The sequence below is a fragment of the Vulpes vulpes genome, chromosome 9, assembly GCF_048418805.1.
Source record: "Vulpes vulpes isolate BD-2025 chromosome 9, VulVul3, whole genome shotgun sequence".
Classification (NCBI taxonomy): domain Eukaryota; kingdom Metazoa; phylum Chordata; class Mammalia; order Carnivora; family Canidae; genus Vulpes; species Vulpes vulpes.
The window spans coordinates 6,881,773-6,899,996 of record NC_132788.1 but is presented as its reverse complement, the minus strand read 5'-3'; the positions used below and the strand labels follow the sequence as shown (position 1 = coordinate 6,899,996).

At 50.0% G+C, this 18,224-nt stretch overlaps 1 protein-coding gene across 2 annotated transcripts in view; it reads left to right on the top strand.

Annotated features, from left to right (window-relative positions):
* The window catches only part of SAG (S-antigen visual arrestin), a 29,854-nt gene extending 12,507 nt beyond the window's left edge, over positions 1-17,347 (top strand). The window contains exons 6-15 of one of the 2 annotated variants that reach the window (XM_072719138.1): positions 962-1,038; positions 1,997-2,132; positions 3,058-3,142; positions 5,594-5,666; positions 7,659-7,796; positions 10,810-10,887; positions 11,794-11,817; positions 13,254-13,309; positions 16,712-16,727; positions 17,134-17,347. In XM_072719138.1, coding sequence (XP_072575239.1) covers positions 962-1,038; positions 1,997-2,132; positions 3,058-3,142; positions 5,594-5,666; positions 7,659-7,796; positions 10,810-10,887; positions 11,794-11,817; positions 13,254-13,309; positions 16,712-16,727; positions 17,134-17,239 — 789 coding nt within the window. In that variant the 3' untranslated portion in view covers positions 17,240-17,347. Of the gene's footprint in view, positions 1-961; positions 1,039-1,996; positions 2,133-3,057; positions 3,143-5,593; positions 5,667-7,658; positions 7,797-10,305; positions 10,453-10,809; positions 10,888-11,793; positions 11,818-13,253; positions 13,310-16,711; positions 16,728-17,133 lie in introns of those variants that run through there. The other variant, XR_011994118.1, reaches the window with a different exon arrangement.
* Positions 17,348-18,224: the final 877 nt, after the last annotated feature.

Here is an 18,224-nt window from a genome sequence, read left to right as displayed (position 1 = left end):
GTCGCCCATAGCAAGACTCAGTGTTGCTTCACGAGAGCTGTTACACACACGTGTGTCTGCTTACGGGGCTGCATGATAAACCTGGCTCCTTCCTGTGGTTGGTGGCCTGGTCCAGGAAAATGCAGGTGAGCTGAGGGTGGCCGAGCCGGAGGACAAGGCCACTGAATCAGAGTGGGGGATGCTGGGCCAACCCGGGTGCTCTCTTTCCTCTGTCCCAAGAGAGGAGTAGCTGCAGGAAAGGGGGCCTGAACTGGGCCCTCAGGGGCCTAGGAGGGGACTGGCCAGAAGCCCGGAGGCCTCAGGCCCTTACAAGCTGAGTAGACCCTGAGCTGGGGCGGAGCTGGGGCGGAGAGGACACGAAGGAGTTTGTCAAATACAAAATAGAGGGAGACAGAGAAGCATGAAGCCCTCAGGCAGAAGGAACAGTGTTATTTTTGATCCCAGGACCCTGAGATCATGACCTGAGCTGAAGGGAGACACTTAACCAACTGAGCCACCCAGGTACCCCCCACTTCCAGCTTCTTTGAAAAAGTTGGAATTGCTGCCAGTGCAGGGGACCCCATTCCAGCCTGGCCACCCCAGGGCCTGGCACTGGCAGCCAGTGTGTTCGGTCGTGGACCCCCTGCTAGCCCTGTGAGCACCTGCGTCTATCCCCTGCTGTAGGCAGTGCAACGTCAGAGATACATACAGGTGGGGTCATATCTAGAGGGACAACTAAATGGAGGCAGAGCTAGACACCATACATGATCTCCCTGGGAGCTTGGGGCCACAGTGCACTCCTCGTCCGGATGTCCTTCTTTCCTCACTCAGCAAACCTAGCCTTAATGGGGTGGCCCTAAAAAGGACGGGGCTAAGACAAAAAGACAAGGTGCCACGTAACATGGGAGGTGTGACCCCATTCCAGGTCACGGGAAGGGAGGTGCTGACTTGAAGCCTTTTCTCTTCTCTTGCTCCACTGCAGTGCTGTGGGGTCGACTTCGAGGTCAAGGCATTCGCCAGAGACAGCACAGAGGATGAAGAGGACAAAGTGCCCAAGAAGTAAGAGTACAGCTGCAGGAAAAGGGGTGGCCCCCGGGGTGGGGGTGGGGGGTCAGGAGCTGGGGTGGGAGGCTGCCCCTCACTTCTGCTCTGTGGCCTGCGAGGCCAGGGGGATGGGCCCTGCCCCGCCCAGGCAGCCAGGACGGAAGGATGTCTACACACGGGCAGGGGCAGTGGCTCACCATTTGGGGGAGGCAAAATGGCAGAGGAGCTAGCAGGCTCAAGGTTCACGTAAGCCTCTAGCAGCCCCTGGATTCTCTCCCTCTCCAGTTTGCTTCTTCTTCGGTAACTCCTCTGCTGTGATAAAATACACACAACATGAGGTTTACCATTTTAACCATTTCTGAGTGTGAACTTCGGAGGCATTAGTACATGCACTGTGTTGCACAGCCGTAGTTAGAGCATAGCCACTCTCTGCACCCCACACTGTCTACACCCAGCATGTTTCATCACCTTGGACAGAGGCTCTCCCCCCAGCAGGCAGTGACTCCTGGCCCTTCTGCCCTCCCAGGCCCGGCTGCTTAGTTGTCTTCTTGTACCTGAACAAGGCCCTCGATTGTGCCCTCCACACTTTTTCCTCACACTCAACACACACACCCGTGGAGGCTTCCTGTTGCAGTAAGTCACAGTGACGGAGAGCCTGGAGGCATGTCACGTAGGGCACTCAGCCCCCTACCCCCACCCGGGGCTGTGCTCTGAGAGCTGAAGCCGAGAGTGACCCAGAGCAGGCCCACCAGCCCCATGCCACCCAGCTGGTGAAACCTCAGAGAAGGGACCAGAAAACAGGTCCTTGGGGCCCTCTCCCACCCCACCATGGGGTCCTTCCTCTTCTGGCTCACCCATTATCCCTTGGGAGCATTCCTGAAGCATCACAGCGTGAGTATGGGGAGAGAGATCTAGAAGCCCCCCGAGGAGGCCTGGCGGTAACCCCAGAACTGTCTGCACTTTTCATCTGCAGGAGCTCCGTGCGTTTACTGATCCGGAAAGTACAGCATGCGCCATCGAAGATGGGTCCCCAGCCCCGAGCTGAGGCCGCCTGGCAGTTCTTCATGTCTGACAAGCCCTTGCACCTGGCTGTCTCCCTCAGCAAAGAGGTGAGCCGCTGGCTGGTGCTGTGCCCCTATTGCGAGCAGGCCTGGGGCAATCTGCTGTGGGTGCTGTAAGCCATGTTGTGTCTGGGCATAAAGCACCAACGCTTGTGAACAATTGGCTTTTCTCATAACTTGGACTGAGTAAAGATGACCCTCAGACTAGGTCACTGCACTGCCAGTCCTGAGCAACTAGGGAGGAGCGTGGTGGTTTCCTCGTACCTCTGACGCAGGCGGTTTTTGTCCCCCCGCCGCCCCTCACTGGGCCCCTTGGGTCTCATGTACTAGCACCGATGGGTGTGGTCTTGCAAATTGTTTACTTCCCTAGAAAATGTCAGTTTCAATGTAATGGTGAAGGGGTGGCTGAGTCACCCGTGGATGTCATTCCTTCATATGTCATTTCTTCATATGAAGAACCACTGGCCGAGGCTGTCTTGGGTCCCTCTGGTCACCGAGAGTTGTGCACACGTGTTGGCAAAGTCTCAACATACCGACCGTGTGTGTATGCATGCCTGTGTGTGCACACATGCGTGACCTGTGCCCACCTGGGCCTAGGTCACATGCCCTCCTGGGGCAGAGCTCCCCACTCATTCCCCCTCACTGCACTCACTCTGCCCCACACGGCCTTGTGGTTCCACCCAGGACCCCCATGGCTACCTCTGTCATGACCGTCAGAACTGGGTGTTCCAGGTGGGAGCACTCTTGCTCCCCTCTGCGCTGGTCACCGCTGTCCTCCTCGGCATGCCACAGACGAAGTGGACCATGTTCTGGACCCCTCGCTAAAGCAAGCCTGTTGCTATCGCTTTATCTTCCTTTGAGGTGTGGGAATTCAGCCACACTTGGAGGGTGGGGGTAAACCTAGAAAGCCATGAGATTAAAGATACCACTACACTCTGTTCCTCTTTTCTGACTTCCCTGCTAACTTTTTCAGATCTATTTCCATGGGGAGCCCATTACTGTGACTGTGACTGTGACCAATAACACAGAGAAGACAGTGAAGAAGATTAAAGCATTAGGTAGGAACTTCTCAAAAGAGGAAGGCAGAGTCTTCTAGAATTTCTCAGTCTGGTTGTATTTCCCCAGGGTCTCCTCTGGGCACATAAGGCCCTCCTGGGTCTTTGGAACTGCCTGTTTATCTGTGTTGTCATGGAGAGCAGGAACTTACAGGAGGAAAGAGTTTCAAGTGTCACCTCATGCAACCTCCTGGCCAGCTTAGGGGCTGTCTGTTGTCTTGAAACGACATCTCTGACAGGCGATCCTCCATTATTCCATGCCGTGCCTTCCTGGAGGAGCCCCTTGCCAGATCCCGGGGGGAGCCACATGAGGAGTTTTCATTCTTGGACCAGAATTAATTTTTGTTGACAGAGGCAGCACAGTGTAGTGGGAAAAGCGCTAGAATGAGCACAGTGGGCCTAATTGTGGGCTCATGCTGTGTGAATCCCTGTTGACATCCACAGCACTGGTTCCTGGTCTACCTTCCTGGATTTTTGTGAGGCTCCAGGGATTAGAGTGTTTTTATAAATGATAAAGCCCTCCTGTCTCTGGTGCTGTTGCGTTAGTATGGTGTGATGGCCAAGCCTTGTCTGATACTACGCTCGACGCATGTCCTGCCTGCTGTTCTACACATATTTCCATTTCTTTGGCTCAGAGGGCATCGAGGTACAGGGGATGGTCAGATGTCGTGGTCTTTTAGGGGCTACATGAAAAAGACACGACCAGGGAGGGTGACCTCTACATTCACCACTAACTCACTCAATGACTAAGACAAAGTCAGACTCATAGTTTGGGATGGTGACCAACTATCCTGGCTGGACCAGGATTTTCTTTTTCTTTTTCCTTTTTTTTTTTTTTAAGTTTTTGTTTGTTTTATGTAATCTCTACGTCCAACGTGGAACTTGAACTCATGATCCCTGAGATCAAGAGTTGCATGCTCTTCTGACTGAGCCAGCCAGGTGACCCTTGACCAGGATTTTCAGTGCTAAAATGGGCTAGTTCCAGGCAAATCAAGATGGTTGGTCACTTGTTTCACACACCACTTTCCTCTTCCTTGTGTGTGTGCATCATAGATAAGGTTCAGGAGTTTTGATGCATGCATACCTAAGAATTATTAGAGGGTTTTCCTGATGCTGATATGAATGCTTATAGCTTTGTGTTATGTTGGTGTAGTTCATCTGCTTTCGATCTTTGTAGGACCTGGTATTATTTAGCATGTTAAATGTAGTGTCCAATACAGTGTTCCACAAAGTAACAGGATTGAGGAAGTATCATTTGATACTTTGATTTTTAAATTATTTCTCAAAGTTTTATGAGTTCTCACATCAAAGCCATTAAAATGTGAAAGAATTTGTCAAACTTTCAGAAGCAAGATGTTAGTAGCTTTTTATAGGCTGAGCACTGTGCTGAGCGCTTCACATAGTTGTTTCTTTTAACCTTCAAATTTGATTTTAAGAGAGATTAAAAATTAGTCTTTTGGAAAAAAAAATTAGTCTTTTGGGACACCTGGGTGGCTCAGTGGTTGGGCGGCTGCCTTTGGCTCAGGGTGTGATTCTGGAGACCCGAGATTGAGTCCCACATCGGGCTCCCTGCATGGAGCCTGCTTCTCCCTCTGCCTGTGTGTCTGCCTCTCTCTGTGTATGTCTCTCATGAATAAATAAATAAAATCTTTAAAAAAAATTAGTTTTTTGATCATCACAACAACCATTAAGTTAGCTGAATTGTCATTCATTTTGCTAATGGGGAAATTGAGGCATAGAAGAGCTGTGTGGTTCACCCCACGGCTGGCAGCTAAGCTGGTATTTGAGCCCAGGGAGTCCACCTTTTTTTTTTTAAGATTTATTCATTCATTCATTCATTCATTCATTCATTCATTCATAAGAGACAGAGAGAGAGAGAAGGAGAAACACAGGCAGAGAGAGAAGCCGACTCCATGCAGGGAGCCCGATATGAGGCTCGATCCCAGAACTCCAGGATCATGCCCTCGACAGAAGGTGGACACTCAACCACTGAGCCACCCAGGTGTCCCAAGGGAGTCCACCTTCCTATCCACATGCACGAGTCAGGTCTATGCTGCCAGCAGGTGGTTTCTAGCTTGAATAATTGGAAGGAGGTGCTCATAAAATAATATAGTGGTATAAGGGGGCAGGTTTGGAGAAAACACAAATGATGAGTTCAAGTACACTTGGAAGGATATGCAAGGGTAGGTATGGTGTGGACTCAGCAGAGAGGAGTCTCCTAGGTGGTGCAGTTTTGGGGAGGCTGGCTCATAGGTGTGAGCTGCCCAGAGCAGGTTATTGGTGAACAGGAGTGGCCTGAGGACAGGACTCAGAAACCCCCGCCTTAAAGCCAAGACTGAGAAGTACACTCCAACAGCCATTAGACAGGGAAGACCAACCATGTCCCTGGCAGGCAACATGCACATGCGTGGAGGACCCCACATTGGATCACTCACCCCTGTCTTCCCTCTGCAGTGGAACAAGTGGCCAACGTGGTTCTCTACTCGAGTGATTATTATACCAAGCCGGTGGCCCAGGAGGAAACACAGTGAGTAGCTGGTTGGGTTTGTATTTCCTGGGTGGCTCAGGCTTCCTTGTCAAGTTCCCCTTTCGTTCACCCTGAAGGGGGAAGTAGGATGCTTGGCTTCCTTCCCCTTTTCTCACTTCAAGGGCTGCAAAGAAAGTTAGCATCTCAGTTGTGTTCTCACTCACAAGAGTTCTGAGAGCTCTCACTCACAGGGAGTAATGGAAAGGAGAGAAACAAAGATTGAAATGGCGCAGTGGGAACAGCTGGAACTTTCTGTTGCTCCTTGGAATAAGTCGGTAGGAATTTGATACTATTTCTGCCCCCAGAGCAGACAAGCAAATGATCTGTCAGCCCAGGCGAGTGTTCTCTGTCTTTTGATCTGCAACTCAGTTTGCAAATGTGGTACCAACGACAGCCAGATTCCAATGATATGTCAATTCTGAGCCTGGCATCATGAATCATTTCTCTCCCTTCATTAGAATCAAAAGCAGATGAGTTTCCTGTGATGGTGTCTTCGTGCTGGAGCCAGACACCTGCTGAGTCTTGCTCCACGCTATTCATTCACACACAGGTTACTGGGGTGACGCCTCCTCCAGAGAGGGTCACTTGGGCAGGTCTTTTTCTCTTTGTCTCACGGATGTGTCACAGCACTGTTGTATACAAAAAATATTACCAGAGCAACAGGAAGGGGACTGGTGATGAAAGACAAACTGATTCAGCAGGAGAACATGACGTAAACCTTAAAAGACAAATTTGGAATAAACTTACTCAATGCAGAGCTGGACCCAAGTTTAAATATAGGTCCAGAGGGGGGGTAGGCAGGAAAGAGCCACAGCTCACTGGCTGCTCCCTTGGTGCTGGCCCGGGTCTGTTCTCCCCTGCAGGTGCATCCTCACACGTCCTCGGGTCCCGGGGTCTCCTTGGCTCGCTTTTTGGCGTAGGCTCAATGATGAAAGGAGAAAATTGCTCCCTGGCTGAGTTTTTCCCTCTTAAAGCCCATTATCTGGCCTTCTTTTCAGCAATTCAGTGCATTTTTGGACCAAATGATTCCCAGGAAACTGGCGACTGTTGTAGGGTCCCTGCAAGGGAGCCTGAAAGCTGAGCTAGATCGTGCTCACAGGTCTCAGACCAGAAGCCACTCAGAAGGCTGCAGAGCCTGAGTCATTGTCCTTGAACCCTGGGGCTGACTCCTGGGCAGTGTTTTCAGGGCCGCTCCCTGCCTTCTCCTGGCTGGGCACCAGGAGGTAGGATGTGTGAGGAGGGGTGACACGGGCTGTCGGCTGGCTGCATGGATGCTTCTGGGCACAGGTGTGGTACCTGCAGAGCCACCTCTGCAGCCTCAGATGCCATTCCATGAGCCAGGGATGCTCCAGTCCTGGAGAAACCCTCACTGTTGTGTCCCCAGCTCCATCCCCGATCTGCAGACCCATGGTTTGGCATGGATTCCCTGTGTCTGTCAGAGGCTGAGACACCCACCACCTGACCAGTGACCCAGTGATCCAGTGACAGGGAAGAGCTAGGAGAGACAGAGCACATGTGCTTGAACCAAACCCGTCCAGTCCTCCTGGCTCACAGAGGGCCCCACCACACCCTCCTCAACAGCCCACTCCCTTGGGCACATGCCCATCCTCCTGATGGCGACAGCTCTGGGTGACAGGCGACTTCCAGCCTAGGCTTATTGCAGGTACTGGCCACATGGCCTGCAGCCCACCATGTGGTCCTGAAGTCTCAGGAGGAGACTGACCTTTATGCTAGTCAGTCTCATTTAACCCCACAGAATACTCTAGAAATTCAGTGACTCAGAGGAGCAGGGACTTGAGGGAATGTCTTAATGTTGCCGCCAGCCTGTTTTGAGATGTCACTAATGTTTCTTGCAAGGCAAGTGCACAGATAACCTAAACCATCTTCCCCCTGGAAAATTCTTGATGGCAGATAGGGTCTCATGGGACTGATGGTGGCTTTATGGCCATAAGAATCGTTAGCGAAATAGCCTCTCTGTTCCTCTTCCTACAGAGAAAAAGTGCCACCGAACAGCACTCTGACCACGACGCTGACGCTGGTGCCCTTGCTGGCCAACAACCGTGAAAGAAGGGGCATCGCCCTGGATGGGAAGATTAAGCATGAGGACACGAACCTTGCTTCAAGCACCATGTGAGTCCTTGTAACTCAGGAGATGGGCACCCAAGACTCAGTGCAGAGGTGGTGCTGGTCTGCTCCCCTTCTCAACTCACCCCCCTACCCCCCAGGCTCACCGGCTCCCATGTAGCATGATGGCTGTCACTCCAGGCACAGAGTGCTGATTCAGTGATCCAAGCAGGCCCCACACTCCCACCCCTGATGTGACATGGTGGTTACAGGAATGGGCTCTGGGGGCAGCCTCATGCCAATCCCCTGCTCCACTGCTTACAGGTGGGCTACTCTGGGCAAATTACTTGGGCTGTTTGAGAACCTCAGTTTTCCTGTCTGTACATTGGGGGTGCTGCTTTTTCTCATGGAGAGGGTTATAAGGATTATGGGCAATGACAATCCATGTAAAATGTGGTGCTTGGTACACAGTGAGCACTCCAGCAATGTCAGCCATGACCTTCTAAAAATATCATTAGCAAGTGTAGGTACCCTAAGCATAAAAACTGAGTAATGCAGGGGCACCTAGCTGGCCCAGTCAGTAGATCACACAGCTCTTGATCTCAGGGTCAGGGGTTCGAGCCCCATGGTTAGGCATGGAGCCTACTTAAAAAATAAGAATAAAAAAATAAACCAAGTAAACCAGGTAGCTGCATGAATAATGGAAATACCATTTATTCATTCCCACCAGCAAAGGTAAAGAACAGGAGGTTCTGATAGCTGCTGGTGTCAATTAAATATCAATGAAGCTAAGCCCTGATCTGCTGGCCCCAACTCAAAGAACCGCTCGCTGAATTTAGCCAGCAGATTCAGCACAAACTAGAGTGAGGCGTCAAGGTCAACTATCCACTGCCACTTCTTGCCATCCTTTGAGGCTTCCATTCCAGAGCATGTCTGTTGGTGAGTGCTGAGTGTTTGGGGGAGAGCCATACCCCAGGCCCAAAGCCCACTGCCAGCCATCCCCCGTGTGATGCTCGGGGGCTCCCTCAGTGGTCCGGTAGCCGCCTCCAAGGTGATGCCATCCGGAAGAGGCTCTCCTGTTTGACCTCCGTGACCCCATAGCTCAGTAGCACGTCTTCTCAGAGACAGTAGTGGGAGTCAGCAAACATTTGGCAGAAGGCAGAATCATGGGAGTCCAAGGATTTTTTGAGGATAATTTGCCAAGTTGGTATGTTCGATTCTAAGGCACTTTGGTGGAGGTCTGGAGAGTGATTGAGGGACACCAGACCAGGTTCATGGCAATCACGGCATCAACAGTATGTTTGTAAAAACGTTGTACGATCTGTGGACTATTTTGCAAACATGTAAGCCTTTTGTGAGGAAGGTGAATTTATACTCATTTTATGAATAAGGGAATTGAAGTTCAGCCAGGAGAGGCTTGACTAAGGTCACCTGGTCAGTTAATGACAGAGCAAAGTCCGCTCCTCATTTACCTGAGTCCCTCATTTACCCTCAGCTTCAGGGCTGCCTTCCAGGGTTCTGGAAAGTGACCATCACAGCAGAACCTGGATTAACCAATCTCTGTGTGTGCATGTGTGTGTGTGTGTGTGTGTGTGTGTGTGAGAGAGAGAGAGAGAGAGAGAGAGAGAGAGAGAGAGGTTGAGAGAGAGTGAGTGGGAGTGCAGAGAGACTCTCGCATTCAAGGAAGATGGCAGAGGGCATACTCAGGCATGCGATGAAGCACCTCCTCTCCCCCAGCTGTTAAGTCAGGCAGCCAGTCCAGCAACGGGGTGGGGTCTCAGACTTGCAACCCCCTTTTTGTCCCCTTTGGTGGCAATTCTCTCTTGACAGACTGTCTACATTCCATGATTCCAGATAAAGGTATTTGCCCTCCACAAGAGCTCCAGGCACTGATGAGCCAAGGGAGTCTTTGGAGGGCGTCACAGCCCTGGGGGCAAGGTCCCATGGGCCTCCCATGGGCGGGGGGGGGGTCCCTGGGCTGGAGTCTGTGGGCCTGTAACCTGCCCTGCATTCTCAGCCCCTCCTCAGACCTGTCATGGCCTGCCTTCCTCAAGCCTTCAGCTTTCTTGGCCATGTGGTCTGTTGTCATTCACATTGTTCTAGCTAGCATGTCACGACGTTTTTCAGACCGTAACTCCTGTCACTGGGCGTCTTGAAATACTTCATGTCCTTGCAACGGACCACAAATGAGATAATAATCTGTGTTACAATGCCCAGCATGGTGCCTGTCAGACAGTAGAACCTGGAATGGAGTCTCTATTGGGGAAAGTTAGCGCTCTCTTTGGGGGCACAGGCGATGGCCCCATGCACCGCGTTCATTCACTTCAACATGATGCTGGTTGCTGGGGACACAGGGCCAGAGCGTGAAGGAGGGAGACGCATGCTGATGGCAGGTGTCCAGGAAGGCTTCACAAAGGAAGGTCAACTTCAGCTTGAGGTCTTAACAGAGCCAAGGAGGGAGGCATTCCAGGGCAGGCTTGTGTTTGGCAAGCCTGGCACACGGGAGATGCTGGGGCATAGTAGGGCATGAGGTGGCAAAGGCAGGCAAAGGTCAGTTCACAGATTGCCTGCCAGGCCATGCTGAGGCTTGACCCTAGGAAAGCTCTCTGGCTGCAGTGTCTGAGAGCTCAGGGAAGGGGCCGGGCCTGTGGGAGATAAGTTACTGAGATAATATAGGCAGGAAAAGCCTATGGAGGACTCAGTGGTTGGCCAGGGATGGCAGGTGGGGCAGAGGAAGGAGCCGAGGAAGATGGAGGGGTGGGGGGGCAGGGGTTGGTTTCTGGAACCACCATCTGGCAGGTGGATGAACATCAGTGGAGGCAGAGCAAGAAGAACCAGGAAGCACCCTCTGCCTTCTGAACTTGCAAGGGGGGAAATCCCAAGCTACAATGCAGGAAAGGAATCCCCCTTCCTGACTATGGAAACTTCTAGGACTTTGACAGCGTGGTTGAATTTACGAGTTCCTTAAGAAGATGTCCGCATTATGATAGGCTTGTCTGGAGGTGAGGGGGGTGTTCATCCAGTCTTTGCTCACTGCTGCTCCTCTGAATTCTTCTGCTTTTCTTTTCTTTTTGAGCAGAATAAAGGAGGGCATAGACCGGACTGTCCTGGGCATCCTGGTGTCTTACCATATCAAGGTGAAGCTCACCGTGTCAGGGTGAGTGTCCAAGAGCCAACGCCATGGGCTCTGTCTTGGCCTCTCCCCTTCCTTTCCTGAATGATTGGGAGCCAGAAAGAAGAAAGATCTACAAATTCTATGGACGACCAACTAGAGTTTTGGCGAGATCCTATTTATCTCGTCAGTTCTGTTTGATATGACATCACATGGGAAAAACAGTCAAAGAGCAAACTACAAAATAAGTTAGTACTACTTGGGAAAAGTGAGCGTGTGTTTGCTCATGCACTGTAAGTTGATACACAAAGAAGGGAAGTCAGTTTATTGCTACATCTCACTTCAGGAAAGAATGGCTGCCGCCTAACAAATTCTCGGTAGATCTTCATTTTTTGCATCCTAGGGGGAAAAAACTTGAATTCTCATTTTCCTTTCAAATCCCACTGCCAACGTTTCTGGCCTTTTACTTCGATGAGCCATCAAAGGCAAGTCCACACACATATTCCGTGAGCCACGCACAATCAAGAGCTCCCCCAGTTTTGGTTGGGACAACAAAGTAGAGCATGGGTAGATTTTACAAATTGTGTTACCATAGTGTTTGTAGTTGTAGGGTTTTCCAAAGTGCATAGATTACCTTTGAGTTTCTCTGAGAGGATCTAGGACGGTAGGGGTCAAGGTAAGTGAATAGCAGGTATTCCACAGTGACCTTTATTGTTCATTCTTGAACATCAGGGCTCAGACCTAAGTGATTCCTCCTTTTAGCTAATCCACTTGAGAAAGAGATGAAATCACAAATGGAGAGGAATAGTCCAGTTGAATGAGATGGGATGCAAAGATCCCGTGAGCTGTGAGTGCAGAGCATGGTTGGGACATGTCCACCTCTGAATAATGGGAAATAGGGTCGTGTAACTATTGGGACGGTCACCAGCACTGTTTGCTTTTGTTTCCTAGCTTTCTGGGAGAGCTCACCTCCAGGTAAGTCTTGTCACCTTCCTTCTCTGCTTGATTCCCAAGGTCTCACAGGGAACCAATCCGGTGTTCAAAATAGTAGCTCAGAGATGTTATGCAACGATGCCCACTGCCTTCTGGATGCATCATGCAAATGTTGTGTGAGGCTGGGGATGTTTCTTTGAGACCAAAGCTGAGCCTCCCCTGGGGAGGACACACGCACACTCAGAAAACTGGCATGCTCCAGGCAGCGGCCTTTGTGTCTGTGTCTAACATGAAGCTCACTTTCTGAACCATTTAAAAATGTACAATGTAGTGGCATCAAGGAGACATTTAAAATGTTGCGTAACGATCACCACTGTCTGGTTCCTTTGTGTTTTTACCACCCCAAAAGGAAGCCCTATACCTATTAAATGGTCTCTGCCATTCTCCCCTTTTCCTAGTCCCTGGCCACCATTAATCTTTCTATCTCTACAGATTTGGCTATTCTGGATATTTCATAAAGGGAATCACAGGATGTGTCCTTGGGTAACCAGCTTTTTCCCCTGAGTGTCGTGTTTTCCAGGTTCATCTGTGTTATAGCATGTGTCAGTTTTTCATTCCTTTTTATGGCTGAGGAATACTCCATGGTACACAGAGTGACCACATTTGGGTCCTCCATTCATCCACTGGTGGATGTTTGGGCTACTATGAATGGTAACAGCTACGTTTCTCAAATCATGCCCAAAGCGGCAGGCCCAAATTAGTGTTTGAGGCAGGCCCTGACCTCACATACTCCTTCACTCTGCCTCTTACCATCTCCTTCCCTCACATGGAAGCCAGGCCCCACCTGCACTGGGGTTTGACTAAAGCTGTAACCGTGTAGGAGGCGGTGGGTCCTGGGTGAAGTGAGGAGAGACCCTTGCTTTTTTACAACTTCTTTTCATTCTTCCTTCTTCCAGATTTGCCTTCTGTTCTCCTTCCCGACTCCTTCCCTTCCTTCTTTTTCTAGAAATTGCAAGGCACCCTGACGCCCTTCTGCTTCTGGAATTTGGCGGGTGCTGCTCATTCCTCTTCTGCTCCCTAGCAAGCGACCATGTGACTGTTAACATAGAGTTCACATATAAAAAGTCGTGTACATTTTTGCAAGTTTTTTTTTTTTTCTCTGAAACTATCCTCTCTCCAGGATTTCACCCCTCCTTGACCCACAATAGCATGTCTCTGGACCTAATAACCAGGAGAAGGGGAACCTACCAAACCTAGCTGCCTCTGCCATGCCAAAGTGAAGTTTCTGGACCACATTCCAGGGAATACATTTAAAATTCCTCCTTGACCGCTTCCTGATTTCTGGTTTGTTTTGTTTTGAATCTCGCTGAATCCTCTTGCAGCGTTGAGTCTCTGCAGCCACAGCCCTTCTCTGTGTGCTTTATACAATCTTGTATGTGTTTTCACCCATGTGCATTCTTTTTTTTTTTTTTTCCCAGTGAAGTGGCAACTGAGGTGCCTTTCCGCCTCATGCACCCCCAGCCTGAGGACCCAGGTCAGTCGCGCATTGTCTCAGCTTTCTCTAGTCATTTCCTCCATGCAGATTTCTTATTCATTGCTAGTGGTCCCTGAGCACGGCCCTGGGTCTGGACACCACCAGGTGATTGCTTGTCATCCTCAAATGCTACCCTGGACCAGCCCCCAGAGGCATGCTCATCTCCTCTGCCATGAGCCATGGCTTGTCCACTCATTTAGCATGTTGGGGACAGAGCATCCCCAACCTTGAACATGGACTTTCTTGTTTAGTCTTATCGGGGATGACTTAGAAGCAGAAGCTCTTGGTGTTGAACTGGATTGAAATTTAAAGAGGATTTAAGTGAAATATATATTTGAGAGGCTGAGGCTTTTGCCTTTCATTTGGAATCATTAACAGGCATTCAGAAGATGAGTATTTTTTGACAGTGATGATTGTGATGAGAGTACAGAAAATACTAGAAAGAAGTGTCAGGTCATGGGCAGCCCAGGTGGCTCAGTGGTTTAGGGCCGCCTTCAGCCCAGGGCCTGATCCTGGAGACCTGGAATCGAGTCCCATGTCGGGCTCCCTGCTTCTCCTTCTGCCTGTGTCTCTGCCTCTCTCTCTCTCTCTCTCTCTCTCTCTCTGTCTCATTAATAAATAAAATCTTTTAAAAAATTAAAAAAAAAAAAAGAAGTGTCAGGTCGGGTTCCTTGGCTCCTTTGAATTGCAAATCCATTGGCTCTTGTATGGATGTCTGAAGTAAATGAAGCGAAGGTTGTATGACTCTGTAAATAAAGAGTGAACCACTGGACTGTGTATGTCAGTAGGTAAGTAGTGTGGTATATGAATTAGATCTCGATATGGCTTTTTTAAATATGTATTTTTTTGAAGATTTTATTTATTTGAGAGAGAATGTGAAAGCATGAGCAGAGGGAGAGGGAGAAGCAGACCTCTTGCTGAGCAGGGAACTCAATGCAGGGCTTGATTCCAGGACCCTGGGATCATGACCTGAGCTGAAAGCAGATGCTTAACTGACTGAGCCACCCAGGCACCCCTTAAATATGTGTTTTTAAAGATTCGTTTTTATTTATTTGGGAGAGAGAGTGAGAGCAGAGGGAAGAGCAGAGGGAGGTGGACAAGCAGACTCTGTGCTGAGCGAGGAGCCCCATGTGAGGCTTAATCTCATGACCTCGAGACCAGGACCAGAGCTGAAATGAAGAGTCATATACTCCACTGACTGAGCCACCCAGGCACCCAGCCATATGGCTCTTTTAAAGAAAGTAAATGGAGCAGCAAAGTAATATAGTGCAATCCCAGAAATTCTGGGGGAAAATTCATTGTGTTCACGTTAAAGTGGCTTTGTTGACAGGAAAGGAAATTGGACTTGTGTGAATGAGAACCCCCCATAGTTATAGTATCAAAGAATATTTCTAGTAAAAGTGCTAAAATGGGGCACCTGGCTGGTTCAGTTGGAAGAGCATGTGACTTAATCTCAAGACTGAACTTCAGCCCCACATTGGGCGTAGAGATTATTATTATTTTTAAGGTGGTATAAATAAGCAAGATTTATTTTTCTTATACTTTATAGCTTTTTGTATCTTGATTATGAAATAACCTTTAAACACTAGAATGATCCCCCCTATTCATTTTGGGTTTGTCTCGAAAATAGTTTGTCTCAAAGTATTTTTCCAAATATTTTGGATTCAAATAGTCCATGTACTTTGGGGAAAAAGTAGTCTGGCCACATTTTCTTAAATTCATATCTGCTGGTACCATTCAGATACTTTTTTTTTTTTTAAACTATGTGAGATTGAAAGGCATTCTGGTCCCTTTCAAGGACATTTTAAAAGAATATTTTAAAACTATGACCTGAGGGGATGCCATCGTTTATGCCAGATTGTTTTCTGGAGCTGTGAACAGACTTTTCGACTTCACTTGGAGGGGAAGTGGGGCTCTTCCTTTTCTGGGTATGATGACATTTTCATGTTCCAGTCATTATGGCCCTTACATTGAACATACCACCGTGTCAAGAGTAAACAACGATCTTTTGTACTGTGAGATTTCAGGGAGAAAGGACAGATCACCCCGTGGCCTCAAAATTCTGACTTCTAGAGCTTCGAGTTGCAGGACTTCCATCCACAGGAGTGCTCACGTCTTACATGCCTCGTTGCCGGTTCTGAGTCTACACAGGTAGACAAAGCAGAACAAGCATTAAGTTGTGGCTTAGAAGCTCTGCCAGGACCAGGGACCGAGCAATTTATACCTACTAGGGACGAAGGAAATGCCATCAAGTTTTCATTATCCCTGCAAGAGCATCCACAATGGAAGGCAGGTGTTGATGTGATTCTCTTTCAGGCTGATGGTCTCAGTTAGTATAATTATGCTAGCACGTGGGGGCCCAGGACGGTTCCTGCCCAGGGGCCTCCCTCCGTCTCCTGTGGTTAGCAGCCCACATAGACACTTCCCTCCCAGGGCCTGAGAGACAAGAGCAGTGGCTCCACTGTGGTGCTCCCGAAAAGTCCTCTGGCGTTGATCACCTAGCTCCTGCGGGCTCTCCACTGAGGGTTACTGTACTTTACCAGGCGGACAGAAAACTAAACGAGCACACGAACAACAAAGAACCGTTCAAATGAACAGCAGTTAATCAGGGACTGCAAAACACATCTGAAAATATAACCCAACCACAAAGTGATCAATGTGTTCGCAGAGAAACCAGACCCTGAGGGGCCCGGGAGTGGTTCCCAAGCTCCAGCGCGCACACCCCAACCACCGGTGGGGCTGGTTAGACGTCGGGTCCCAGAACTCACCCTTTGTGAGCCAGACAAGCCGACGTGCAGGTGTCAGATGGGCCCGGAGGGTGGGTTGTAACAGCACCAGGACTGTGCTCTCTCCACGGAGTCCAAAGGACACAAAGGGAGAAATGCTTTGAAAAAAGAAAGCATCCCAGAGGTGAGGGTGGGGCTTCTCCTGGTTAAGGAGGTGAAGGCAAGGCACTCTGACACGGAGGCCATGGTTCAGATGTGCAGGGAGAGAGGCTCTGGCAGCTGGCAAAGGCAAAGGGCAGGGGTGACACGTGGTTGTTGTGAAATGCATGTATCTAGGCTTCTTTTCCCTCCAACTATAAAGCCACCAAAATAAGGGAGAAATTTTCAAGGTGCAGCTATTATGCAGAATTTATGCTGATAGGGGCGCCTGGGTGGCTCAGTCAGTTCAGCCTCTGACTCCTGATTTCGGCTCAGGTCATGATCTCAGGGTCCTGAGTTGGAGCCCCACTTTGGGCTCTGTGCTCAGCAGGAAGTCAGCTTGAGATTCTCTCTCTTTCTCTCTCTCCCTTTCCTCCTGCCCCTCCCCCTGCTCACGTGAGTATTCTCTTTCACTCTCTAAAAAGAAAAAAAAATGAATTTATGCTGATAATTCTTTCTCTTTATTTCACGCTTACAGCTACGGCAAAGGAAAGGTGAGCCCCTGCCCCGAGCTTCCCTGTGTCCTATGACTTCCTCCGCACACACAAACCCCCTCTGGGGTCTTTTTGTACACACCGCATGCTCTGGACACCGCCCCAGGCTCTGGTTTTCCTGTGCTCCCAGTACTTCGGCTTGCACGTGCACACACATGCACCCTCGGTTATGCCGGTATGTGTGTCTGCTCTGTGGGTTCCTTCATTTTCTCTCCCTTGTGTTTGTTAAAGAGACTTTACATGGGAAGCTGTGAGGAGAGCGGCTTGGTCCGTGCTCCATCATGTAGGAGAATCCTGATCGGTCCCTCTGTGGCAAAAGGAAGACCAAGGATCTTGCTTTGCTTGAGATTTCACTGCAAGCTTCAAAGAGCGTGCCGTGATCGAAATGTTCCTTGTTCTCTTTTAGTTTTCAGGATGAAAATTTGGTTTTTGAGGAGTTTGCTCGCCAAAATCTGAAAGACTTAGGAGATGCTGAGGAGGGGAAGAAAGACCGGGAGGCCGTGGATGAGTGAAGAGTTCGGTCGACCTGGACGCTGGGAAACAGTAGTTCACGCAGCATGAGCCAAACGCTACAGTTAGCCCTTTAGTTAGGCTAAATACCAAAGTGTGAGTCTTCTTCATAGAAATAAAGTTTGTCTGTTCGGCTGTGATCTGATTCCGGCTGGCTTGTTGCTGCGGCTGAGTGATGTCACTGACTCCTGGGAGGTGCAGCCCTCCGGGTCTTTGTGTCTCAGGTGGGGGAGGGAAGGATCTAGAAAGGAAGCGCTGGCTCACTGAGGCAAGAACACGTCCCAGGTTTGGTGTGCTCACCCGGTGGAGCCTGGTACTTTCTCCAGGAGTCCTGGGGATAAACTGCTTCCCTGGAAACATATGGGGGCAGGGGGGAGCAGTGTTTCAAGTGACCTGGCCAAGCTCCATGCCCCCGCCCCCCAAGAGCCTCCTGAGATAAACAGGCAAAGGACAAGTGTGGCCAAAACACTCTTCATCACTAATTTGACGTTCGGTCCAAGTCCCTGTTTGAGTCCCTGTTGGTTGGTTAAGTCTCTCTTGAGAGCAAGCAACAGAGTCAGATTTGGCTAGTTTAAGGGGAAACAGGAAATGCACTGGGAGGGCCTTGGAGGGGTTCAGGGAACGGGATTAAAGGAAGAATCTGAGTACCCACACCAGGTGCACAGGAATCAGAAGCTCCCCGGGCTGCCCAGGGCCTCAGGGTCCTGCCCTCCAGGCAGATATTGTCACAGAATGGCGCCCTCAGTCTCTGGGGCTCTGGTTCCAGTGTGCAGGTCCTGGGCAGGAGAATCTGGCCCACCCAGCTTTGGTCAGGTAGATCAAGGCCCTGTGGCCAGTGATGGCAGCCCCAGCCCTAGGGACCCTTTGTCCTGGAGGAGGGGGCTTGTTAGAGTGTCTTCATGGAGGCTGGGGGAGGGGAAAGGCTGCTCTGTGTCTGGGAGGGAGGTGGAGTTGATGTGGAGATGGGATGATGGAGGAGGTGCCAGG